Genomic DNA, 27,410 nt, shown 5'->3' with positions numbered 1-27,410 from the left:
CACTTCTTTTACAAGTCCCTCATTATATTTTGCTTTGTGTGTCACTGATGTTTTGTTTTTCTTCTCAGGAGATTGACGGCAAAGCCTTGATGCTTTTACGGAGTGACATGATTATGAAGTACATGGGGCTTAAACTTGGCCCAGCCCTCAAACTCTGCCATCATATTGAAAGACTTAAATTAGCTAAATAATCGCATAAACTTCCTGGCCAATACTCACCAGCAGAGGGCAACAAAGCAGGTTCACTCAGTTTTGGAGTTGATACCAGAAGCTGCATTCAAGTTCCTCGGATGTTATCAGCAGTTCATTGCTGTCAGTTGATACAGTGAAAAAAACAGGGAAGTTCATTTATTTAATTTTTTGTGGTTCGAAATAAATCTGTTAACACAATCAGATCTGCTGGACTAATTTGCTTGAACATTTTGTAATGATCACTGGCTGAAAATCTGCAGCCAGCTACAGACTTTAGTACCTCAGCTTATTAGCAGACTATACGAGAATCTGCATTTACAGACAATGGTGAAGAAAGCTGAATCCCAAAGGATTTCACTGTGTTGTTTATATATAATGTGTTCTGGTACTGTTCACGCGCACAGACATCTTCACAAATGTTCACTTGCCATTGTATTTTATTCTGTTTACGTCTGATCGAGATGTATTTCAATTCAAGGTTTTTGGAAACTAACTTGTGTTTTGGTACTTTTGAATCGAATCCCATTGTTCAACATTTAACACTGTGTTCTCTTATTGTTTTCTTTGAGGGGTATTACACTTGAAATGCACAATCAAATCATTTCAAAATGTACTACTGTTAAAGCAGAATAAATGTTTGTTTTTTAAGTGATATTAACCAAAAAATGGTTTTGTTTGTGGTCTAAACAAAAAGAAATCCCATTTTAAAAGCGCAAGCAGACTGTTCTCTTGAAACCGCCATTACTGTTGATCTTTCTAGATGATAATAGCTCAGGAGACTTGCTGAAATCATTTTCATTTATTCGTTTTTTGACAAACAACTCCTGTATTTTCCCTATAAAACAAGCTAGACTCTTAATGTTGACACCAGGTGATCCGATAAAGCGGTCATGGTCACACGTTCCTAAGGTTTATTTGGCAAACAGTTGCAAATGGGAATAAGAGTATAATGTACGGATGTGTACGTAGTGAATTTTATTTGTGTATCATATAAATGTGCATTTTATTTTTGGTTCAGTATTCTCATTTGTTTTATTTAAAAGGTAGAAAATTCCCCTTTTTGAGCACATTGAGTCTGTTTATGTAATTAATATTACAGAATGTGATTATGTTATTGTGGGGGATTGAGCATTTTTGTTATGATGTTTATATACATAAGTTTTAGCTCATTTTAGAAACACTGTATTTACTTTGCTCTTATACTCAGGTTGACTATTTTGTATTTACTTATTTGAAAATTTTTCTACCATTTGAATAAATCATTGCATTTATAAAATCGTCACTTTCACCACATATTCTGTCTTCTTAAAACATTACAATTTTATCTTGCTATATATGTGACCCTGTGGGAACTTCAAGCTAAAGTCTCAATCTGAAAATCTAATGATTTGAATCTTTAATTTCAATCTTGAACGTCTTACTCTGTTAATATTAAAGATATCAAGGTTATATTTTCACAGAATGTTTGTTATTTACATTTTAAATTTAGTCATTTTGCAGACGCTTTGTCCAAAATGACTTACAAATGAGGTAAACAATAGAAACAATTAGCGCAACACAAGAACAGCAATACATGAGTGCACTAGAACTAGTCTCATCAAGTCTAACACCGTATACTGAGATGCGGGCAGAAACCGTGGGATCTACAGGGTGGAGTTGTGTGTCATCCACATAGAAGTGGTAGGAAAACCCATGTTTCCAAATGACAGAACCCAGGAATTTCATGTAAAGCGAAAAGAGCAGTGGTCCACGCACTGAGCCTTGAGGTACCCCAGTATTGAGACGTAACAGGATTTTATGTAGAAAACAGTAAATCACAAAAAAGGACTTTAGCTGGGTTTTAAAAAACTGGTTCACATATTTTTACAACTCAGACTTTGCTCAGATTTATAAAATGTGTTTAGCATTTTCTGTATAGCGACTACAGTGTTTTTTAGTCTCAGATGTTGAATGAGTTATTAATTTTTAACAAAGGATTTTTAAGTCTGGTGAGCTAGATGACCGATTTTTGAGTTTGGGTTTTCTTAGTGGAGAGATCAAGTGCCTTGTCCTGAGATGTGTTTGATAAAATGGGTCTGCCAATATTATTGGCACATGTAGGCAAGTGTACATGTACACTATGGTCCAAGTACTCATAGATCCAGGTCTGGAGGTTTTAATGTGTGCTGGGCTCTTGGAAATTTGCACAGGGATTGGGACTGTTATAGGCAATGGCACTGGAAATGGCACCACAACTGCATCTCAAGATGTGACCATTAAGGTGGTTGGAGGGAGCAGCGATGTCCCAAAAGCCAAATTTCGGACAAGTTTGTATGAATATTGGCAAACGAGAGGGTAAACAATGTGTTAGTTAGGGCAGTGGTTCTTAACGTTATTCCTCGAGGCCCACTGCCCTGCACATTTTGTATGTCTCCCTTATTTAACACACCTGATTCAAATCATCAGCTCATTAGAAGAGATCTCAATGAACTGAACTGAGTCTGTCAGATAAAAAAGACATACAAAATGTGCAGAGCAATGGGCCTCGAGGAATAACGTTAAGAACCACTGAGTTAGGGGTTTCAGGAATGGAGGAAAGGCATAGAAATGGTGCTTGAAGATGCAGGCATGAGGAATGTACATGACTCCATCTCACCAGCTTAAAGTGGCATTGGCAATATAAAAGAGCTGTTTCCAACATAGACATCCTTCAGCAAAGATGCAGACATTTTGAGAGCAATGTTCATTGAGTGTTCAGCAGATCTGAGTTCAGGTGAATTGTTCAAAATGGCATCTGAAAACAAACCGTTACTAATTTGTTCAGTGAATCTCACCCCTGTTTCCAGCAGGTATTTCTGGGTTGGCCCATCTGGACAGATGAATTTTCATATCTTTTGTTTGAATGTTCTCCATCGTTGACTCCAAAATGTCTGGGGAACTTCAAAACACCACCTGTGGTTAAGAGGTATGTGCTTCCTGATAGGGGAAAAATGTAATGGCATCAAAACAATATCTTTGTGTTTCTTGACAATTGATGTCTTAAAAGCGTCCTCCATGAGTGACTTTCAAATATATTTTTTATGATTATTTACACAGCTAAATAATCAATAAATGCTGCTTTTAATTTACAAGCATCTAAAAGACAACAACAAAGTAACCCTTTGAAAAAAGCAGGACTGACGGTTAATCCACAATAAAAAGCAAATCCCTTTAACACACAAAGCCTATAAATATTACTAAGGATCAGTTTGTGTTCATAGCACAAAGCCCTTGAGGTTTAAGCTTCAGAAAACCATTAAATTAGAAATGTATGAAGTGGTTTGTATGGAGGTAAATGTTTCCTTTAGTTTGAAAGCTCAACTAAAATTGCAACCCTAAGGTTTGTTATACTGACCACAGATACCATTAATAAAGTATTAGAGCAAAATTACTGCGAATGATTCAACTTTCTTGAGAACAGAATACAGTTTTCACATTATAATTTCCTCTCCTTTTCCAGCTAAGGCCCTGTCCCAATGGCACACTCTGGACAGAGAAGGAGGACTGTGTGTTGTGATGGTGGTCTGTTCTTCATGGTTTCTTTGGTCTTTTGCTGCTGAAAGAGTCATTGTTCACATTAAGACTCAAAGACCGCCATGACCTTCTGAAACAATGCGACTTAACCTCTTGGTCCATGTCTGATTTATCTCATCTGGACCTTAATCACTTATCAATGGCTCCTGTCTGATCTCTTATGGAAAGCTGAGGGAAGTCTGGTGATCATTTGTCTCTGTGACATCTCACTCAGCAAGAGTGACAGCTCTGTTATTGAGTTATTTTGAAAAGGTTGGGTTAAAATTGGTCATGCTTCAACATCGAAATCTAAATTTGAAAAAGTGTCTATCTCTCAGTTCAGATCAGATCCATTCCAGAGCTGTCAAACCTTTTAAGTATATTTGTTAATTTGTTTTAAAGAACGATTTTGTTAAAAAGTACTTTGACACTTGAAAACTAAAATCACATTTGATAATGTTTGAATATAGTGGCATTAGATAATTATCAAATAAATACTACAGTTTTAAAGGTTAAAAAGTGGATTGTGTATAAAAGTTTTGTTAGTGTATTTGTGTCCTCTCTCTATGGGGAGAAAAACATTTTTTTTATTTGTGATTTAAGGATTAATATTTTACTGTATCATCAAAAATCACCTGTTTCTGAGAATTTGTTTAAGGTTGGTCTTTCTAATATTTAAAGCCCCTGAAATTAAAATTAGTTAAGTTATTTTTTCTTTTAGCGCTTTACTTAAAGGGGTGTTTAAGTAAATGACACCTTCATAATCATGACATGACATGTGCCATGAACATGAAGGAGATTTTATACACGTTTGACAAATGTCATTAAGTGTTATTCGTTCAGTTTTGTCATTTTTAATGCAAAGATGACATTGTTTGAATTGGATTTGTTATGACAACTTGACAATAAGCAATACATCATAACTCGTCATGTCAACTTGACATCACCAAGACAACATAACTGATCACTTTTTAGCAGTGATATACATTGAATTTGTCATTAAAATGTTAATGCTCTGTCATATAGTTTTATAACAGCGTCATGAATATTTTTCTTGACCTCAACTGCAGTGGTACAAATATAATTTGTCATTAAAATTTCATTAAGTGGTAATACTCTGCCAATTTTTTTATAACAATGTCATGAATATTCTTCAGTTCTTAATGTTTTTTTTTCATAATGTTCATAAGTTCATGTGTTTAACAAATAAAATCAATAATTCAATAATAATAATAATAATAATAATAATAATAATTATTATTATTAAAATGTATAATTATATTTTATTGCATTTGGAAACTAAAATTAAATAAAAGTACAATAATGGGTTAAGCCATGCAGCGTTGGGTCCATATTGCTGGAAAAACAGTTAATTACATTAAAATATTTTTTTCTTCTACGTTTTTTTTCTATTTCAAAACCCTCTGTGTGACGAAGAACAAGTTCTGTCAGTTTTTTATGTATTGTGCACATACATAAAGTTAAGTGTAATCTTTTGATGTGTCTGTTGCATTTTGTTAAAATTATTTGACATAGTATTAACACTTAATGACATTTTAATGACCATTTAATGTAATTTTAACCCATAAAGCTAGGGCGTTTCTTAAGTTTGGCAATTATGTCATCTATGTCATCATGTTTATGACAGATTTATGACAAGGTATGATGCATTGGTTTATGTCAAATTGTCATAACTAACATTTCAAACAATGTCATCTTTGCATAAAAAATGACATAATTGTGCATAAAATCTCCTTCATGTTCATAGCACATGTCATGTCATGATTATGAAGGTGCCATGTCAGTCTTATAAACACCCCTTTAAGTAAAGTGATACCCTTTTGGTATAAATAGGTTAGGCTTAAGAATAAATATAAACTGATATGGTCTAAAACACTGGCAAAATTCTCATACAGAAGATATAAGCATTCAAAACCTACAGTTTGACACATGCCTAAAAGTCTCAAATTTGCATTATGTTACTTCTTTGCTGGACTGTGCTATACAATAAATGCTATTGGCTATTTTAAAAAATGAGGACGGTCTACTCGATAATACAAAATTCAGTTCATCTATCATCACAACATTAAATAATGCTGTACATTCCAATGGGCCTTTAAATGTCTAAAACTAAAATTACACATCTGTAGCTTGAGACTGAAATGCTTTTTAAATCTGCCCATTTAAAACGTTTACAACACTGCCACCTGGTGAACAACACACTGTTATTACTGCAGCAGACAGTCATCATCAGCTATGAAAGACTTCAGTCACCCAGAGTCGTTTCTCAATGCAGTCACATTTATTGGCTTTCTCTATGCACAGTTACGAAGCAGCCACGTGAGCTGGCAAGAAATGGTTAAAATTTACAATGGAATTCCCACAATGTTTACTAAAAAATAAATACAGGACTGAAAGTGTTGCACAGCTCAAAAATATACAAAGGCTTGGAATTAAATGTAAACTTTTAAAACATTTTACAAAATGAAACGGTTTTGTCTTTTAACTTTAGAAATTTCGTATGTACAAGTTTATACAAAAATACAAAACGGATTCAAATCTCTTGTAGTGGAACTTGTATGCTGAGTGAGATTTGTTTCCTGTTTATTGTAACTGAATGAGATGCATCTTATTCAAATACATTTTTATTTGTTCATCCATTACAATTTGTATTTATTTCATACCAAATACACATCTGAAACCCTTTGGCAAAAGCAGGCTGTGCTTCTCCATGAATACAGAGTCATTCGGCAACAGTGTGTCTAGAAAAATTATAAACACAGAAGTCAATGATGTATTATTATACTTCAGTTACAACAAAGGAAAGTAAACAATAAAATAATTCTCGTCATGGAGAGTGTGTCTTTGCTTTTTTAATGTGTCATTTCATTTTTCTTTCATTCTGTAATGACTGATATGATTACTGCAGAAAAAATACCTTTAAAACAGTCCAAAGCTTGGTTGAGGTAAATGAACTATGACAGAGATAACAAAATTCCCTCGTTGTGTTTTTTATAAGATAAACACTCTAAAAAAATGCTGGGTTATTTTTAACCCAGTGTTGGGTCAAATAGGGACAAACCCAGCCGTTGGGTTAAATATTTCCATTTCACTCAACACTGAGGTAAAATTACAACCCAACAGGTTAGGTTAGGTTTATCCTCTTTTGACCCAAAGTTTTTAGAGTGCAGGTAAGGCCTGAATTGTCTTTTCAGCTTCACTATACATCAGGTGACACCGCAAATGTGGCTACTGTAGTGTGTCATGAAAATAAAAACAAGATACACATTGCTACATATTTGAATTTCCAGAGAAAAATATCAAAAGAAAACCTCTTGACGGTAATAAACCTTTTCTTTTTCGGATGGCAAGAATATGGCCTGGGTAGCTATATAATTTAAAGCACCAAAATATTTAACTATAATTGTTTAACATATACAGCTTATTTGATAAGAATGCAAGTTTACAGCGAATTAGAAATGTTTACAAGTTAAGTATCTTCATCATTGGCCGATACACCCCTGCTATGAAATAGTACATTTTCTTATTTTATTTAAATAAAGCTTTATCGTTGTTCTTTTCCAAATTTATTATTAACAAAATAATTCTCTGGATAAAATATCCCATAATTAAAAATATTTTTTTTCTATTAAATGTTGCAATCTAAAAGAAGATTTCATAGATTTAGTTTTAATACATGGACACAAGAAAAAAGGAAAGTCTGTACTTCCAAAAGTATGCAAAGCTAACAACCAACAGACAGTTGTATTAATAAAAAAAAAAAAATAACAGAATAGACGTGGCTCAGGTGCGTTGCTGCCCCAAACTAAATCAGTTGAGGTCTATGAGACTATTCGGAAATAAAACAATACAAATAATTACATTTTCATACCCCTTAAACATACAGTACATGACAAACCAACAACAATGCCGGAAATATATGTGAAACATCCATGTATATACAGATGAGCAATGAACTTTACCTTTGTCTTTACAGTATCTATATCCCAGAGATTGTGTTATTAAATAGTATTCACTGTATATTACTCCCTAACTATATTTATATAATCTTTTAAATATATATGTCTATAAAATGGCCCCAAGCACTTCTCTTTCACACAAACTCTCTAAAGATTGTCCAATTCATCCACTTTAGGGATTAAGCTCAAACTGTGTATACAGTGATGTAAAACCGCAAACTTTAAACAAATCCTACACCTTTTGTACATTTACTGAACATTGCACATACTCAACATATTTAAGTGAAAATGAAAATACAATTTTCTGTTCTAGTGTGTTATTGCATGCTGTACAAAGGATGAAAAACAATGAAAAAAACATAAAGAACGGATTTCTCTTTTCACAGCTTGTCATCTTCCCATCTGTGGCACAGTGTAAGCTTGACAAATCTACTTAAATCTTATGAGTTCTGAACAGAGACCTTCGAATAGTTTAACGAACAGTGTTGATTTTAAGGGTATTCACAGAATACATTGAGACTGAGGTGAATTTACAATGATCTTCCATCGGACTCTGGTTGTCAAAATTCATGATGACACCTGAAAAATAGGACCGAAATACACAACCCAATTTGGGTTTTTGAAGAAAAAGTTAACACAACAGGTAAAGAGAATAAATTAATTTCTGTAAGTTAATGGAATGTTGTTTGACACTCCTATGTTTAAGCAGAATGAATAAAAACACACAGGGAGTCAAAGTAAAACTGGATTACTTTCAAACGCCTTGATTTCCAGAAGTAACTCTGTAACAGTATTTCATGTCAGTTGTATGTCAAGGAATCAGATAAGTAAATTAAGTGCAAAATAATTTAGGGTCGGTTTCCCGTACAGGGCTTATTCCTAGTCCCAGACTAAAATGCATGTTTTAGCTGCCTTCATTTCAATGTATTCATGAATATCAGTCATGTGACCTTTTACGTCATTCCAGTTGCCTGCCCCCATCTTGACTACCTACCGAGTACCAGTAGGCTACTGACAAGCATTGGCTAGCTTGCTACGATTTACGGATTTCTTATCTTTTACTGTCTATTATTTTTACGGATACGGGAAATGGCTACGAAAAAAAATTTCGCACCTCGACTGTGTGATGCCTACTCGATCCCTGATGCGTTCTTCCACCCGCTGTCCGCTGCTACCGAACTACCACTATTTTTACAACACTAAGAAGGCACGACAGAACATGAAACTTTGGTCAAAGTATCACCTGGAACTCTATCAAATGATACGCGAACATTGAGAACATTGTTTGTGTACACAGAGTTGACTAAAAAGAAAGGTTTTGAACAACTGACTTTGGCTGTTATGTTGTCCGCTCGCTGTCTTTGCCAGACGTAAAAAATTGATTTCCGAATGCGAATGAATTAATCTCATATGAGGCTCCTTTTTCAACTAGAGGTCAGTATTGTTTTTCACTTGCGACAAGACAACAAATTATCCGTGCATTTATATGGAGCTATGCTTTAGGAGCTATCCATCTTTACTCTCCTCCCTCCTTACGTCGCATTCGAAGATCGATACATCTTGACTGGCAAGATGTTCTCAATGCTCGAGTTCACGTGTAGAGACACAGGTGATACTTCGAGTAAAGTATCATGTTGTGCCGAGCCTACTTAGTGTTGAAAAATAGCGATTTTGATGCTCACAACATATTGAAGGCATAGCTTCTAGTTCTTTTGCGACCACTTCAGGTACTCAAAATGGCGGAAGACAAGTTTGAGATGTGAGTGACGTCAGCTGATATTCATGAATTGACATATCTTATATCAGTGCCATTGTTTTGTCTCAAGATGCATGCCAGTATGTTTGTAAAAACTACTTAAATGTCCTTATATATTGTAACAAAGTCCAATCCTGGATTAATCTAAACCTTGTCCGGGAAACTGCTCCTTAAGGTTTTACCCACCAGTCCACAACTAAACTCATGGTCATTTAATCCATGGCTTTCTTAGTCTTGTTCTTAGCATGCTTGGACACCTTCACTTAAGATGCCATAGTGCGATTGTCCTCGGTATGCCTTTATATCCACATATTCTTGTCTGTAAACTATACTGTTCTGCACCTTGAATCATGGATTATGGAAATAGTGTTTTTTTTTAATAAAATATATATATGTATATTTTAAAAAGTGAACACTTTTTAGTATCTTGTTACAGTCATACATTAGATTTTACCTAATTTTGTAACCAATCTCACAAAAAAATGTCAACAATCCACAAACAATTTGCTTTCCAAGTCTTCACTTGACCTATAGAGTACAAAAGGAGCTTAACAAAATCAATCATGTCTTTTCAATACAACAAATATTTTAAAGGAAAAACTAAGGTAGATCATATGTGTACAGCACTCCCAAATGTTATTAAAGAATTACCAAAATATGCCACTAAGAAGAGCGGTCATCATGAGGACTACCATCCGAGTTCTCGGTTTCTCCTTCCGATATGGCCTGCATTGGGGCTGTGTAAAGCCGACTCCGTGTACTATAGCGGCTGCTGTTTGCCGCAGGTGGAATTCTGGAACGTCCCTGCCTGGAGGCAGCTGACATGGTCAGTGTTTTTGGGGAGAAACCTTCACTGTTGGCCTTAGGAAACGGACTTGGAAGTGAATCAACGCTGCTAGAGGAATCCTGTAGGGTTGAGGAGGGGTCCTCTGGTTGCATTGCAGCATCTAATAATGGGTCTCCTTGGGTTTTGGGTGTGATGGGGCTTTTAAGAATCTCTGTTGCAGACATACGGTAACTTGTGTCTGAGCGACTACCCTTCTTTAGCAGCAGGAGTTTAAACTCCTCACTGGATGTGATGGACTTTTTGGCACTCCTGTAGATGGGTCCTGAGGCTCGCTGGGAGATGTTTGGGGAGGCTGCGGCTGCAGGTGTAACTGGGCATACAGTAGGATTGGTGACAGGGGGTGTTGCAGGCACTACACCTGGCCGACCTTTTACACTCAGCTCCCCGGAATCTTTGCGTCCAAGCACTTTCCGTTTAGATCTGAAATGATTTAGCATAAAACTGCGTAAAATACCAAAGTAATGTTCAGCACAAAACCTGCAAGACTATAATACAATGAGGCTTACCTGTGTATCATTGCAAACAGATCTTCAGTTGTGCGTAGTTTGTTGGGTGATAAGAAAACACTATCATCATCAGTTTTTGAGTCATCAGTCAAAGGAGAGCTTGAATTGTCACTGGGAGTTGATTCTGTCAAGATAAAACACATTCATGCATGCATTCAAACCTAACCTCTATTGCCTCTTCAAGTACAATTCTACATACAAAAGCATTTATACACAATGTGAAATTAGTCTGGTAAGTAATATGTGTATCAACAATTAGACCTACTACAAAAATAGTAATTGAGTTTCTATGTTGTAAGACTGGAGAAATTTTAGATGTTCAATTACCCTTGCTGAAGTAGTCCTCTGTGTCCGGGGTTGACTCTTCCTCTCTTATGTCCTGTGAGGCACTTCTGGTTGCAACACCTGATATAATCCCATAATCCTCCTCTCTGCCTAGCACATCGCTGATTGAGTAAGTGTGCGATGCCTCTTGAGTTGAAACAGGCACTTTTTCCGGACTGTTGCACAGTAAAAAATTGCTTCTCTGGATTTCACTGTAAGCTGGGGGTGGCATGGTGCTAGCCAGACACATGGGCTCTGCTGAAAGGTCTGGCCATGAAGTTTGACTTAGTTCATGTTTAGGTCTCTCTGGAGATAATGCAAGTTGCTTATCCATGTACCTTCTGCTATCTTTTTCTGGCTGCGAGCTGTGCATCCCAGTACTCTGAGATGATCTTGTTGCAAAGTCATCTTTTTCAAGAACAGGTTTTCTGAAAGCAGTCATTGCCCAGTATGTACCAGGACCAAGCCTCTCCTGTCTCACTCTTATCACCTCATCAACATGTTCCACCAGTGGAACCTGGGACTCACAGATCTGTGATGCTGGGGGTTTGTATGCTGGTGGTTTCCTTTTTTGCCTGTTGCCAGATGACAGCGTATCACTTATCACTGTGGGACACTTGGGATGTGTAACTGGATTTATGTTGGTAAGATCATACCCTGGGTTCCCTTCAGGTGGTCTACAAATTGAACGCAGTTGCACTGATCTAAGAGCTGTTGGAGTGATGGCCAAATGGGCTGAAGTGGATGCTGGGCATGGTGCACTCTCTATAGTTGATGCTGTGGCAGTGGTGTGAGATTCTGCAGCAGCGAGAGGTTCCGCAGCCGCAGTTTGGGCTTCAGCAGCCGCAGCTGCAGATCGGGCTTCAGCAGCCGCAGCCGCTGCTGCAGATCGGGCTTCTGCAGCCGCAGCCGCAGCTATTGCAGCTTTCTGCTTATTCTGGTGAAGGATGTGCATCTGATTTCTGTGAATGAAATGTTTGCTGTGAAGAGCACTTAGGTCGAGGTGACTAGGGGGAGGATGGAAGTCATTTTCCCTCCTAAAGAAGACACCTGGGTCTCTGACTGAAAGCTGTGGCTGTTGCAAGGAACAAAGCGAAGACTTCCTTTCAGGGACTTTGGGTTTCCTCTTGCCACTGTTTGGAGAAAGAGGCCCTGGGAAGAAAGCGGAGGGAAAGGAAGATGTAGGTGTCTCGGATTGGCTGGAATATCCACTGGAAGGGGACGCTAAGCCTGCCAGCTTTTCAGGGGAACCCAACTTGATGTCACCCTTAGGTGGAGGAAGAGTCGGAGAAGCAGGTCTGGGTTGATAGGCTTGCATTTCTGCACTTTCTGGTGACTTGATGCATTCAATAACAGTTGTACCCGCGCTGGAGTTGGACAAAGATCTGTGAGGGTCATTCGATTTCAAGTCATTGTGGAGCCAAAGGTCTGCATAGTCTGCTTGCACAGCACCATCATCCTTGAAGGAATGTGTGTCAGAGGAGTTGAACGGAGAGGAGCAGTCAAGTATGTCCCTAACATTGTCCACTCCCCATGCGCCAAGTGACTCAAGACCTGCAGCCTCAAGGTGCCCTGCAGAACCAGCCAAGTCCAGCTGCAGTTTCATCTCCCTGGAAGACAAGGGCAGTGGTAGCTCGCTAGAAATCTTTGGTTCGTTCTGCTCTAGAACGTTTACACCACTACTTGTTTCCTTTAATGAAGAGCTACGTTTTGGTGGGGGTGGCTTGGCCTTTGGTTTTCTTAAGGAGAGACATGTTCTCCCCAATGTTCTGGTGGCTCTATATTCAGACTGAGGGTATTCCCCCATGCCAGGTGCTATGTTCCCACTTGGGCCACAGTCGGGGTCAATGGCTGCATAGTTGTAGTAGCTTCTGCTACCCTTAGGACCACAATCAAAGTGCATGGAGGAATAAAATCCCTCAGTGTCGACAATATAGTGCGACTCTGATTTCCCAGTGCATGGTTGTTCATTGAAGCTCTCATAAGTTTCTCCACTGGAATAACTGGGACAGCTGACACCACTCTCATCCTCTCTGGAATGCTTTGGGCTGAAGTCTTGGGGGCACAGTTGATCTTGCTGGTCCTGGGTGCAGTTCCACTCACCATCACTAGCAGTACTGACCCCTGCATCATCCATCTGATCGGTGGCAGATGAGGTAAAAGAATTGGATCTGTGGCCCTGTCCTTGTGGCTTGTCTATGTGATAGGGGTCAATTATAAAGCCAGTGGTGTCATCAATGACATGGGACCCAGTATTGAGGGAAAGTTCTGAATCACAGTGTGAAGATCCAGTCAGGGGAGGTGAGGACGCAGGTGGAATAGTCTCAGAGGTCTGCGATGGGCATGTGGAGCTGCTTCCACTCCAGTTGCCACTTGAGGACTGGTGGTCCTCTTTATGGTCGATCTGGCTGCCAAGCACTCCTGTTGTAGAGGCAGAGTGAATGGGGCTGCTGAAAGTATCAGAGCTAGAGGAAATCTCACAGCTCCCCATGTCAACTTTGCGTGGGAGCCTAGATCTGCCTCTCTCAATCCACGTGTGGTCAGGGCTACCAGACTGCTGCATATGCTTGAGACTCCCAAACTGGAGCTCTGGCATGGCCTGATCATCAGTACTCTCCTCTTCATCCTTTGAAATTCTCTGTCCTGGACCATGCAGGAAGTCCTCTGTCTCGTAAGGCGAGAGCTCCTCATCTTCCTCTTCATCATCCTCATCCTCATCCTCATCACTATCATCTTGGTCCTCATCCAAAAGCCTGCCACCCTCACGGGGTAAACTTCTAGAACGGACACGTGTAGCTGATGCCGCTGCATATCCGGTATCAGAGCGATCTGGCAGGGATGTGATGTTCCCTGTGGAGTGTGAAAGAGAAGCTGGAATTCCTTGACCTCTTTGAGCACGGATACGCCTTCGAGATGGAGCAGCAATCAGGAAGTCATCTGTCTGGCAGCCAGAGTCCCTGGTGTGCAAAACACGGCCACTCAGGGATAGATCCTCATGCCACAGGGACTTGTGTGGGTTGGCATGAATAATCACTGTTCTTTCTCTTGCTACAGGTGATTCATCAGAATCTACAGGTAAATAAGAATAAAAATAATATTTACTACCCAATAATATTTACTACTACATGCAGACAAAATGGAAGTACATTTGTCAGAAGGCTCAAAATGCTTTGCATTTAGGCCGTGATCAACGAAGCATTTAAACGCAACTGAACATGGCAGGTGCACACTGACAATGGGCATTTGCCAGCATTTTTATCCAAGCTCTTTGGTTGCTATGATGCTTCTGTTTTTTTAGTAACATTGTACGATGTACCGATTGGTTGGTGTGGTATTTGTCCTGTCTCTCCTCCACTGTGATTGGATGGCTGAGTTAAAAAGGCCATTGATGAGCTTAGTGAGCTGCACTTCTATTAGAAACAACTAAAAACATACGCTGTCCGCAAGAAAAATGCTCCGATGGACACATGGCCTTACAGCTGCTGACAGCCTAATTCTTTAGATGTAAAGTATAAGTTGGCCATACCCATGTCCTGTTGTACTCGTTTTGGGATACCAGTGATCGTTTTTCGCCTCCTCAGCTTCCTTCTCCTCTGTAGAACAGACTGTGAGTGAACAAGAGAGCAGCGAGCACTAGCATCTCTGTCAAATCCAACACCTGTGAAGGAAATTTAACCCATAAACATTGTTATTGCCATGTTTTACTACAATCTACTAGAGTTAGAAGAACAGTATCTCATTCATCAGAGATTTTGTAATCTCCTTAAAAAAACTTATGTTCAGAGCCTTTTTAGGTCCTTACTAATTATTTTATTTAAATTAAATTGGTAAATAATAATGGTTATTTGTATAGGTAGAATCTGATGGGATGTTACTTTACCGGTTACATTAATGGGAATTATGCAGGATGAAATCACTTGAGACTCATTCTTAATTCTATCTTCTGGTGTGGGTAGAGGCAGAGCTTTGCACCAGTTGGTCTGTTTGTCCAAGGTTGTAGGGACATTGGGAACAGGGCATTTGGGCCTGTGGCTTAACACTGGAATTTCTCCATCTGTTTCTGTGTTGGTACCAGCCTAAAATAGGATGATATTAAAACTGTTAGCTGTATTTAGAAGTATGTTTATGAAGATGTCAATTTGAGCACATTAAATAGAAACTCATAGTTGTATGTACAAATAAAACATTACCTGCTGAATAACAAATCTATACTGTGGACTGGAGGTCTTCTCGGGTCCAAAGAAATGTACCCGAGCCGAAATGACCCAAATTATGTTTTACCCAAACCAGACGTGCATAAATATTTTTTTTTGAAGAAAGACCCGACTCGAGAAAATTGGACCCGAGTCCGACCCGAACCAGTGGCAATTTTTGTTAAAGATAGTTCGGCCAAAAATGATATTAAACCCATGATTTACTCACCCCCAAGCTGTCCGAGTTGCATATGTCCATCGTTTTTCAGACAAACACATTTTCTGATATTTTAGAAAATGTTTTAGATCTTTCAGTTGATTAAATGTAATGTAACGGGGTCCACGACCTTCAAGTCCAAAAAAGTGCGTCCATCCTTCACAAAATAAATCCAAACGCTCCAGGATAGACAAAGGTCTTCTGAGGGTAATCCGCGCGGTGTTGTTGTAGAAATATCCATATTTAAAACTTTATTAACGTAAATAACTACCTTCCGGTAGCGCCGCCATCTTAGTCGCGTCCGCATTCAGTATGAGAGCTTACGCAGCCTACGGATGTTTCTCTGCTGCTGCTCTGTGCCCCGCCCTCCGAATTTGTCATACGTCACTAAGCAAAGTGCGTACACTACGCTAATAATTTCTCCTGAATACAGAAGAGTCTAAGATGGGCGGCTCTACAGGAAGGTAGTTATTTTAGTTTATAACGTTTTAAATATGGATATTTCTACAACAACACCGCGCGGATTACCCTCAGAAGACCTTTGTTTATTATCCTGGAGCCGTTTGGATTTATTTTTTGAAGGATGGACGCACTTTTTTGGACTTGAAGGTCGTGGACCCCGTAACATTACATTTAATCAACTGAAAGATCTAAAACATTTTCTAAAATATCCGAAAACCTGTTTGTCTGAAAAACGATGAACATATGCAACTCGGACAGCTTGGGGGTGAGTAAATCATGGGTTTAATATCATTTTTGGCCGAACTATCCCTTTGACCCGAATGTAAACGGCTTTATTTGTTTTACTTTGTTATATGACACCGACTCCAAGGTAACCCCTAAATTGTACATTTAAAATTGACTGAAGTGTGTCTCACGAAAATTAACCTACCACAGCCACACAATGTCTTAAGCGCTCTTGTCAAACAGAGAAGGGGTTGAAAAAGGACATCGATGCATACACGCAAGATAGTTCTGGTAGTCTCGGGTGCGTTTTGGCAAAAACACATTCATTTTAAATTACCCGAGAGCCGATGCCACTATTATTAAATCCGACTCGTGTCCGAGGCACAAATGAATATTTTAAACCTCTTAGACCTTTAAGACTCTTAAGGTCGGAACTCTGGATTTCGGATCTAAGTTGACCCGTAAAGACCTCTACTGTGGCCCTCCCAAAAATATTTGGACATATTTGGATTAATGTCATTGTATAAGATACAAAACATCAAAGCCTGTGGCATCTGCAAATAAATGATGCTTCACACAAAATCAGAAAAAACTTGTAGTTTATCACTTTAACAATAGACTGTAGCACAAATTGTTCATGTAGCTTTTGAATACATATTATTATTTTATAATCAGTTTCTTTCCTTGTTTATAAAATAATACATTTCAGTGCTGTAGTTTAATTGTCCAAATATCTTTTAGGGTGACTAAAGTGGATATGACATCTAAACATATATGTATTCCCAAATTCAGAAAATAAATTTTGTGTAAGTACATGCAGTTTTGTTTATAAGGCAGAGAGCAAGGACACAGAAAAGAAAGAAGACTAGATGAAGAAATAGAGTATTAAAAAGGCACCCCTGCTGAAAAAAACAACATCAAACCAGCATGGACCAGCATGGGAATTATGCATACCAGCACCAAAATGAAATGGGATGCTGGTGCTAGTGCTGGTTTGGTGCTGGTTTAGCTGGTGCTGATGCTGGAAAACACAATATATGCTGGTCTTGCTGGTATGCTGGTTTTTCCAGCAGGGATGCTCATGTCTGGCTCCATATAAACAGATATTTATTTATAACAATAAAAGAATTGCATGTAAACATATAGAATAATGTCTGTTTTAAAGGCAAAGTGGCAACCTAGAGAGTAAAGTAGCTACAGAAGAAAGCATGACTGATGCATGGAAAAAAGCAATGAAAAGATTACAGCAGAGTAAGATGAAATGTTGTGACAGATCACATCTAGAGGAAGTTTTGCTTTACATGTATAATGTGTAAACAGGAAGGTAAACCAGAAATTATAGTAGAGAGTTAGATTCAGGGCAGGTGAAACATAGATTATTTGGGGGAGCAAAATACCTTTCGAATCCAGGGTATGAAGTAACAACACTGAACAGGGGAGGGGGAACGGGAGCGCTGGTACTAAAATGACACAAATTGACAGCACAAGGCTAAATGATGAATGAAAAAAATTATATCAGGTACTTGATGTTATAAATTAAACATGAAAAAGCAGATATTATGCTTTTGTGATGTTATGATGACGTCATGAAACGCTCATGCTGTTGGGAGTGAACAAACTGACAAGAAATAAAAAGACAAAACTTCCTTCTAGAACCTCAAATTGGATCAACAGAAAATATTTCTGTGATCTAACTTATCAATGAGGTGTCTATACTTTAAATAAATGAGTAAACAGTACAATCTGAAACACACATGCTGAAATAAAAAGCTTTAGTTTGTTTAGATGAAGTAGGAATTTTCAGAAAGGGATATGATTCAACCTGGCATCCAATAGCTTTGGTAAAACCTGTATATTGAAAAACAAAGAGCAAGCTCTTTAGTCTTGTCTTTACATCCTCTGAAATGTAATTTACCTTTCTGAGGACTGGTTTAAATTCAGCCTCCTTGACTGTCCTCTCCTGCAGCATTGAGATGCAAGGAATAAAAAAGGATAAAAAAAACCCTATCATACTTTTCACAGCCATTTTACTTGCTAGTGAACACACATTCATAACGTCACGTCACAATGTAAAAATCACGTTTACACTAGACATTAAACTACAAATTTAAAGAAAAATCTGTAATCCATGTAGTGTTGGCTATATATCAGTGGCGGCTCGTGACTGCTCATCCGAGTGGCGCAAATTCAAAATATGTGTTTGGAGTGTCATGTGTTTCTTGTGTATTGAAAATATGTGTTTGTTGTGTAATGTGAACCATGTTCATCACGTGTTTTGTCAAAATAAGTGCCTGCTGCACACGCATCAAAACCGTTTATGATAAAAGAGAAGCTCAAGTTCACAAAATACACGCAAGACAATCCCTTAACATTAAACTCTGATTACGCATGAGATTATGCGAGTATCTGGCAAATGCGAGTGTCTCTGCCTGCAGCAGGCACTTATTTTGACAAGACACGTGATGCACATAAGTTCACTCAACGCGCCAAAAACATATTTTGAAATTACTAACCGCTAACGGTGTGACGAGATCTCGTGCGACGAGATCTCGCGAGATTAAATGTGTTTCGCGAGATTACATGTGTCTCACGAAATTTCTTGTGGAGGCGCTGGCCGTTTCTCAAATAAAAGACTGCATCCTTCGGATGTCGCATTTTTAAACTGCATTTACTTCGTCATTGTCTCATTGGCAGCCTTTTTGGGCTTTACCTAGCTTCCTCTTCTAGACGTTGCTTTAGTAATACGTGCACTTTTAATATTGAGTCATAGCCGCAGCAAATTTAACTGCTTATGCTATCATGTATTTTGTTGTGCTAGCTGTCGTTTTTCTGTGCTTTTCACTGCTTCTATTTATGTAAAGCTGCTTTGAAACAATTGACTTTTGTGAAAAGCGCTATATAAATAAAATTGAATTGAAGTGAATTATTAGAGACTATTAACAAAAATACAATTTTTGTAATATGTTCACGACTTGCGAATGTAATGCTCAGTTAATGAACTGAAATAAACCTTGATGACGTATGCAGCCTCCGGAGAATGCAGCTTTCTGTTTGACCCTTTTACAGTGCATGCATTATATTTGTCTTTTACTGCATTTGCTTTTTTGTTTAGGTTTCCAATAATGTTAGTTTGGGAACTTGTGTGAAGTCTGAGACGCATTGTGTTTGTTTGTTGATCAGTGTCAGATGTGTCTCAGCACATTAAACCCTCACACAGAGTTTACATGATTTAATGTCTCCATGTTCTTGCTAAAAAAATGACAGTGGCTGTATCATTTCTCGTGTAAGGAAATGGACATATATTAAATATTAATATGGATTTAAACATTGTTTGACTAAAAATAAGCGTTTCTCTCCGTCTAAAGTGAAAGTGAAAGTGAAGACAACGTCCGCGAGACGATTTCTCTATTGCCCCCTGCAGTTATTTGTTATAATACATACTGCTTTTTATTTATAGGCCACAAAATGTTGTTTAATGTAACTTGGTTTTAATACTTTATTTGAACCAATTATTATTGCATCTTCGTTATTATGTAATTTTAAATGCTACTGCTCACTTGGGTCTATTTTTATTAACCCAAAATAACAAATTACTTCATTATTAGTTAGCAAAATAATTGTTAGGGCCAGTCCTTGATTAGTTAAAACGTTTAAAACGTTTATTTTATCATTGAGGGTTTCTTAAAAAATGTAAAAATATCGTCTCGTCTCGTTCTCGTGAACCCAATCTCGTGTTTCGTCTCGTCTCGTGGATTAAGTGTCTCGTCACACCCCTACTAACCTCACACATGACGTGCTACATACCTGTACATGTTTTGACGAACTTCGCATCGTGCTCCCTCGAAAAAAAGAAGTCACCGGCCACCACTGCTATATATAAAGGCCATTTTTATGAACTTGTTGATGTTTACATAACCAGAGACTTACAGTTTTTCAAATGCTGCGTACACACCAAATGCGAAGCATCGCGTTTGTCGCTCTAGATGCCTCGTGGGATTTAACTTTGTGTCATGTGAATTTTTCGCATGAGTTTAATATTTTTTAATGACGCTGCAATCGTGTCATTTGCATCGGCCCGTGCATCTTTGCATTGACTTTCTATGTTATCTACTTGTGCAAATCATTGATTTGGAGTTTGGTGTGTACGCCCCATAAGAACATTGACCACAAATCTTGATGACTCATCTTGCACTGCTTAGAATTCGGTCCAATAAATGCTCTCGAAAGTGAGAATGCCCCTCCCCTTGACCAGCAAAAATCTCGATTTGTAGTTTTGATAAGAAATACATCACAAAAAAGTAAACTGGTTTCATCAAGCAATTTCATGGGTTATATTAGCTTGTTTGTGTGTTACCTATTAAGAACACATAAAACATGTTTTGAAATATTACAAAAAGATTAACAAATTATATCTATATAAACTATTTAAAAAAAAATATGTTTGACTCAACACATTGTAAGCATAGAGAAACTCTTTACCTTCCTCTGGATAGTTTGCACATCATTTTCCCTAATGCTCCTCTCCTGGTATGCATGGCAGGAGAGAGAGAGTGCTAGCTTAAGTCAAAAGTATTTTACAAATATAACTTTAAATCTGAATGAACATTTCGCTAGTGTTTTGTGTCATCAATGGCAGTAGTTCCCAACTGGCATCATGACCCCAAAAACCTGATAATGTAGCGGACAGGAAAGAAAAACAATGCTAAATGTAAATAATTTAAGGCAACCAACCATGTTATTACCACAGTACAGCATAAACACAATAAACAGACTAGTGCTGCCTAGATTAGTCGCGATTTATCGTTTGCAGTATAAAAGTTTTTGTTTACATAATATATGTTTGTGTACTGTGTATAATAATTATGTATATATAAATACACACACATAAATGTATAATTTTAAGAAAAATATATATTTAGATAATAAATATTTATATTTATATATAATATAAATTATATATAAATATAAACATGTATATACACATGCAAATGTTTCTTTATTATATACATGGTGGTCTAAGACTTTAGCACAGTACTGTATATCTTTCTTGTTATGCCAGGCTTGAGAATTCGGTAGAAATTGTTATTAGGGGCTTTCAAATGTTGTTATGGGGGCTTGAAGTAAAAAAATAAATGTAGTGTTTTGTGTCTTACCAGACGTGAGTGTCTGCCCCTCTGCTCGCGCCTTCTGAGTTTTTGAGTTGAAGGGAGGGATGGCATGGGCGGAGCCACAGAAATAGATATGGTAACCCGACCACGTTCTCTGCTGGTTGAAAGCTGGCGCTGCTGCTGGTCTGTAGCACACAGACAAAACAAACACTTCAGCTTACATAACTCATAATACAGTCTAAACTGTGTTATGAATAATAACAACTATTTAATAGCATTTATGGGCTGCCAAATACTGACAACAAGTTTTTCATGTAACAGGCTTTAATGGATTCGTAGCATACTGATAATGAATAATCAATGTTTTGGTCACATTTTATGTGTAATTGCAAAGTTGATTCACAGGGAAAATTACATTCGGCTGTAATGGTTTTGACAATGCTTGAGGCAATGCCATATCAAATTTCATCATTTAAACACAAGAGGGCAGCAGAATCAGATAATCAATAACAACAGTCCCTTACATTCTATTTATTTGATCAAATCAAAATGACTTAAATTAACTTTTAATGAAGAATACTTTCTCTTAATCCTACTCTACATACTACATAAAGTTTATAACTTTGAGCTACGTGTAGGCCTTATCCTCAAAAATTGTTAACGTTGTAAACCGCTGAGCATCCTGACGAGCACAACCTAGCAACATTAAAGCAACCAATGTTAGTCGGTTCCTGGCCGAAAATTATATTTAAAATTATATTTTTAAAAATTATTATTAATGTTGCCTATGTACTATGAATTCTGATCCTGAACTGTCACCTTTAATATGTCCTAATATCACTATTATGCCCCTGGGCAAACACTGAATCACATGGTGAATTTGGATGTGATTGGGATTTTTGAGATACTATATATTTGAGATACTTTTGGATAAACCAGTCATTTTAGTCTCATTGTGGAAACAAAGTAGCCCAAAGGACATTTGGTACCTCTGTGCAGCGCCCGCAGGTTGAACTTGGTATGTCGGTGTAACTCCTCCAAGCATGGTGGCCGTGTACAAGGGTGAAACAAATTGTGCTGCTGATGCCATGGAGCCTGATAGTGGGAAGTCAATTTACTCTCAATGTCCAGATTGGATACCGCTAAAGAGAAAGACAGACAGACAGACAAGAGGGTGAGAAAAAAAGTTTTATTTATAATTCTGAATCAATCCTAATGTATTCTTAGTTCATTTTATTAATGTTATAAATTTAACATTGGCATAAGATAAAAGGTGAACGATACACAGCTTCATTTGTATTGCTCTCTACCTCCATCTTTTTTTACCCCGCTTCCTGTCTCCTCTATAAAGGAGCATCTGCCCATCAGTATTCAATGTGCAGCGGTCCCCTTGAACTACCCAGAGTCATCTGTATCCAAGCAACCCTTCATATCTAATTTACAACAAATTAGCAGATCCTTATCAGGCCGTGATCAGCAGAATAATACCAGAAATACATTTCCTGTCTTAGAAAACCAGAGACGGTGAGGATGGTTAGAAAACAGAGAATTTATAGCAACAAACCTTGTAAATTGACCAAAGGCCATATGACAAAGTATGACGTGAAACAGAAGTTGTCTTAAGGAACTGGAAAATGTTTTTGCTGTTTTCTGAGAGGATAACCCAAAGGGGCTTCATGTTTCAGAGACATATGTCTAAATATGATGGGAACCGTTCAATCTCACGGCCAGACTTTAGAAATATGATAGTGCTCATTTACCTTAAGGAAAACAGTGACAATTGCAAAGTCATTTGTTCAGAATACATACAAGGGCTTTCTCGCTCTCTCACGCACACAAACATAAGGATCTCAAAATACACATTAGGTAACCCAATACATAAACTCTGATTCATAAGCAAACAACCATTAAAGTGTAAAGTGATATTAAATATGTGTTCTGAGTTTGTTGCACCACAGACAAATGGGTTATTAACCACCCAGCCAAATTTGAATGTATAAAAAAATCTTCATATAAATAAAATAAGTTATCAAAATCTGAGAAAAACAAGTCACATTCTCTCCTCTCAAAACCTCGGGGCGTGTCCGCTTTCAGCTCTGAAACCACGCCCACTCGCGGGAAAGCCACCATCTCTCTTAACTTTCAAATACCGCTACAACCTGAATGAATGCTAGTGATTGTGTTAGGGGCGGGGCCATGCTCGGTGGCTACAGTGTGTCATCGAGCCACCGTTGTAGCCCCGCCCAAATAATCCTGAACATAGAAATGTGGAAAAACGGTTTAACTTTGTAACTCCACAATTGTAACGTGTTTCAGCAATACAATTGTATCATTTATAATGTGTTTAGGATCGTTTTTAAATGTTTTTTTCCACCTCATGTTAACCTGAGTTTAGTAGGAGACTAAATGTTAAAATATCGAACCAAGTGGTCTCTGAAAACAAATGAACCTAAAGATGTTTCTTAGACATAACATTTAAGCAACAGATATCAAAGTAATTTTAAAGAGCACCTATTTCATAGCTAAAAACAATGTTATTTTGTGTATTTGGTATAATACAATGTGTTCGCGTAGTTTATGGTTCAAAAACACATTATTTTCCACATACCGTACATTATTGTAGCTCCAGATTTCACTCTCTTCCTGAAACGCACGAATTTGAAAACCTCTGTGTCCCTGATTGGCCAATCTGTATGTTGTGATTGTTCTGAATACCTCGGACGTCAGCCTGAAATATGACGCTCCTTACCATGTTTAAAAGATTCGCTCACAATGCAATGCTAACAGGAGTTAACTTACAGGCTGTGAGTCCGAAACGGGAGGAATTATGATAATGTCGATCTTTACTACATCACCAAGGTAAGTAAACTGTTGCCTACAATCCGTGTGTTTATTGTAGTCCAAGAAAAGAGATTTACGTTGGAGATGATAACTCGGGTCATCGTTTACTTTGGGGTATGTACCTTTTGCATATCGTTAACATGTACTTACACACTAGGGTTGCCGCGGTGACAGAATTTTCCCACCGGTTAATCGGCGCGTCACAAAGCCGGTGATCCCGGTTTCACCGTGTGGGAGGGGCTTATAAATGCGCATTCAGATGTGCACATTTTACTTTCACTTTTGAATTACGCAACTGTTTAAATGCAGTGCTTGGGTATGCTGCGTTAAATCGCGTATGAATTTGCATGCAATGTGAGTGCAACAGCTGGTTTAATTAAGTGCTTGAGTCAATGTGGGCAGGTAATTCTCACAGAACCTGCCAGTCCCAAGCAGAGCAACCGGCTACTTCTCCATAAAGCGCGGCTTGAATGATGGGTTTATTATTTTTCTTGATGAAAAACACAACAACAAAAATGATCTCGCTTATATTAAACATCATATATGTATATTATAACAAAAACGAGTAAGCACGCGGCTTCTGTCATCATCTGGTCAGTCAGCTCGTCTCGCAAACTCTGACAGAAATAAATGAAATCTGACACCTGCTGCTCTGTGACGTGATGCGCGTTCAGCTCCGCTAAATTCAGACAACAGACACATTCAGTTGTAAGTGTTTGCTCTCTCTAACGAAACTAAATGATTTAATTACACGAAAATATCAAAACGACGGTGAAAGACGGTGTCGCGGTGGGCAAGTGATCTAACCGGTGAGAGGCTGAAGCACCGGTTATCACCGTTTCACCGACTATCGCGGCAAGCCTATTACACACCACAGCAAATGTAAAATCGTGAATCGGACCATTGGTGCTCTTTAAAGGTGACGTAGAATGATTGAACAGGGTATTTATCCTTGTTCTGTGATGTGACATGTAGACAAAAAAAAATGTGTTCGGGTCTGTAATGCCTTCCTAAAAACCTCTCTCAGATAGCTCTATTAGGGTGGGGGATTTTAAACAAGTGGTTTTGCACCTATTTGGCTCCCCCTATTGGCTTAACTTGCAATCTCATTACTGATTGGCTGACTTTGCTGCCACTCAAAAAATGTAGCCAATTATTTTAATGTTTTTCAGATTGGGCCATTTTCTGGCTGACATTTCTAAAAGAGGAATTTCTATGAGACTGAGATGTTTAGCATGTCTAGCACTTTTTGTATGTTTGTGAATGCGGGTAGACTACCATTATTCAACAAAGACAAGGTAAAAATGGGTTTTTATTCTCTGTCCCCTTTAATGTCCACCTATTTCATTGCTAAAAACAATGTTATTTTGTGTATTTGGTATAATACAATGTGTTCGCGTAGTTTATGGTTCAAAAACGCATTATTTTCCACATACCGTACATTAATGTAGCTCCAGATTTCACTCTCTTCCTGAAACGCACAAATTTGAAAACCTCTGTGTCCCTGATTGGCCAATCTGTATGTTGAGATTGTTCTGAATACCTCGGACGTCAGCCTGAAATATGACGCTCCTTACCATGTTTAAAAGATTCGCTCACAATGCAATGCTAACAGGAGTTAACTTACAGGCTGTGAGTCCGAAACGGGAGGAATTATGATAATGTCGATCTTTACTACATCACCAAGGTAAGTAAACTGTTGCCTACAATCCGTGTGTTTATTGTAGTCCAAGAAAAGAGATTTACGTTGGAGATGATAACTCGGGTCATCGTTTACTTTGGGGTATGTACCTTTTGCATATCGTTAACATGTACTTACACACCAAAGCAAATGTAAAATCGTGAATCGGACCATTGGTGCTCTTTAAAGGTGACGTAGAATGATTGAACAGGGTATTTATCCTTGTTCTGTGATGTGACATGTAGACAAAAAAAAATGTGTTCGGGTCTGTAATGACTTCCTTTAAACCTCTCTCAGATAGCTCTATTAGGGTGGGGGATTTTAAACAAGTGGTTTTGCACCTATTTGGCTCCCCCTATTGGCTTAACTTGCAATCTCATTACTGATTGGCTGACTTTGCTGCCACTCAAAAAATGTAGCCAATTATTTTAAAGTTTTTCAGATTGGGCCATTTTCTGGCTGACATTTCTAAAAGAGGAATTTCTATGAGACTTGAGATGTTTGGCATGTCTAGCACTTTTTGTATGTTTGTGAATGCGGGTAGACTACCATTATTTAACAAAGACAAGGTAAAAGTGGGTTTTTATTCTCCTGTCCCCTTTAATGTCCACGTGTTGGGAATATCTATAGTTTTTTTAGGCTTTTACTACTACATTTTTCTCGATGCCATTTGATTGACAAACTAGTGAAAGACTGAGACCTAAACTAGTGTGTATATGTAAACTGGATTAAGTGGAATAATGCTTCCATCAAACCTTGTGGTTTTCACTGACAGTCTACAATAGAAACTACTGTCGTTTTTGGATATGGTCCAGTTTTTATTGCGTTACAGCACTTTCCCAAGGCATTTTCTGTCCTGTAAGCAACAGAGCACAAATACATTATCTTCACAAACACATAAATTATTATTTAGCTAAATTTGTGTAGCAATTACACACTATAATAGCAGACAAAACTACACTAAAAAATTAAATACAATACTGGAGAGAACTGTTTCACTTCTAAACATAATACAACACACATACAAACACATTATAGAGCTCTATATCAGATCTGTTTCAGAAACAACTATTCCCTCACCTGCTCTCTACCTCCCCTCTCCGTTTAGACGTGAGCTATAATGATGTGCGAATGCGGTGAACAAACTCTATTACTCAGCACTTCTCTGCTGTTACTTCATTTTGACCCGGCATATTTAGGAAGGAACTGACCCTCATGTGGCACATGTGTGACCTCTATCGTTATTAATAATCACTGTAATTATGAAAAATTGTAAATGAGCTACATTTTAGAGGAAATACTTATCAATCACGAAATAACAAACGCAACAAAAGTCCATGTTCGGTAGCCACAGTTAAAGGAAATTCTGAATCACGTAATGGGTGCGATGCTTGATGATACAGCAGCATACTGCAGTATAATTGCAGCAGAATGTAAAGCCAGCAAAGTGTAAATTTACAAATGTAATATTATTAAACATGTACTACCTGCACAAATCCCTTGAATTTTACATTTTAACTTCAGCAGGAAACGTAGATTTCTATCCT

The 27,410-nt window shown here is 37.9% G+C and overlaps 2 protein-coding genes across 4 annotated transcripts in view; one reads left to right on the top strand and one right to left on the bottom strand.

The window, feature by feature from the left end:
- The window catches only part of scml2 (Scm polycomb group protein like 2), a 31,155-nt gene extending 29,660 nt beyond the window's left edge, over nucleotides 1-1,495 (top strand). Inside the window, exon 15 of the mRNA XM_065241114.2 lies at nucleotides 69-1,495. Within this exon, the coding sequence (XP_065097186.1) occupies nucleotides 69-191 (123 nt within the window). The 3' untranslated portion in view covers nucleotides 192-1,495. The remainder of the gene's footprint in view (nucleotides 1-68) is intronic.
- Nucleotides 1,496-6,003: 4,508 nt separating this feature from the next.
- Nucleotides 6,004-27,410, bottom strand: part of nhsb (Nance-Horan syndrome b (congenital cataracts and dental anomalies)) — a 71,827-nt gene continuing 50,420 nt past the window's right edge. For 2 of the 3 annotated variants that reach the window (XM_065241116.1, XM_065241117.1), the window contains 9 exons: nucleotides 22,331-22,483; nucleotides 21,387-21,526; nucleotides 20,713-20,757; nucleotides 18,149-18,193; nucleotides 15,017-15,212; nucleotides 14,663-14,794; nucleotides 11,140-14,205; nucleotides 10,813-10,936; nucleotides 6,004-10,726 (listed from right to left, as the gene is read on the bottom strand). In XM_065241116.1, coding sequence (XP_065097188.1) covers nucleotides 10,123-10,726; nucleotides 10,813-10,936; nucleotides 11,140-14,205; nucleotides 14,663-14,794; nucleotides 15,017-15,212; nucleotides 18,149-18,193; nucleotides 20,713-20,757; nucleotides 21,387-21,526; nucleotides 22,331-22,483 — 4,505 coding nt within the window. In that variant the 3' untranslated portion in view covers nucleotides 6,004-10,122. The remainder of the gene's footprint in view (nucleotides 10,727-10,812; nucleotides 10,937-11,139; nucleotides 14,206-14,662; nucleotides 14,795-15,016; nucleotides 15,213-18,148; nucleotides 18,194-20,712; nucleotides 20,758-21,386; nucleotides 21,527-22,330; nucleotides 22,484-27,410) is intronic. The other variant, XM_065241118.1, reaches the window with a different exon arrangement.

Source organism: Paramisgurnus dabryanus, chromosome 14 (assembly GCF_030506205.2).
Source record: "Paramisgurnus dabryanus chromosome 14, PD_genome_1.1, whole genome shotgun sequence".
In the NCBI taxonomy this organism is placed as follows: domain Eukaryota; kingdom Metazoa; phylum Chordata; class Actinopteri; order Cypriniformes; family Cobitidae; genus Paramisgurnus; species Paramisgurnus dabryanus.
Note: the sequence above shows the minus strand (reverse complement) of the source record. Positions and strands in the feature narration are given on the sequence as shown.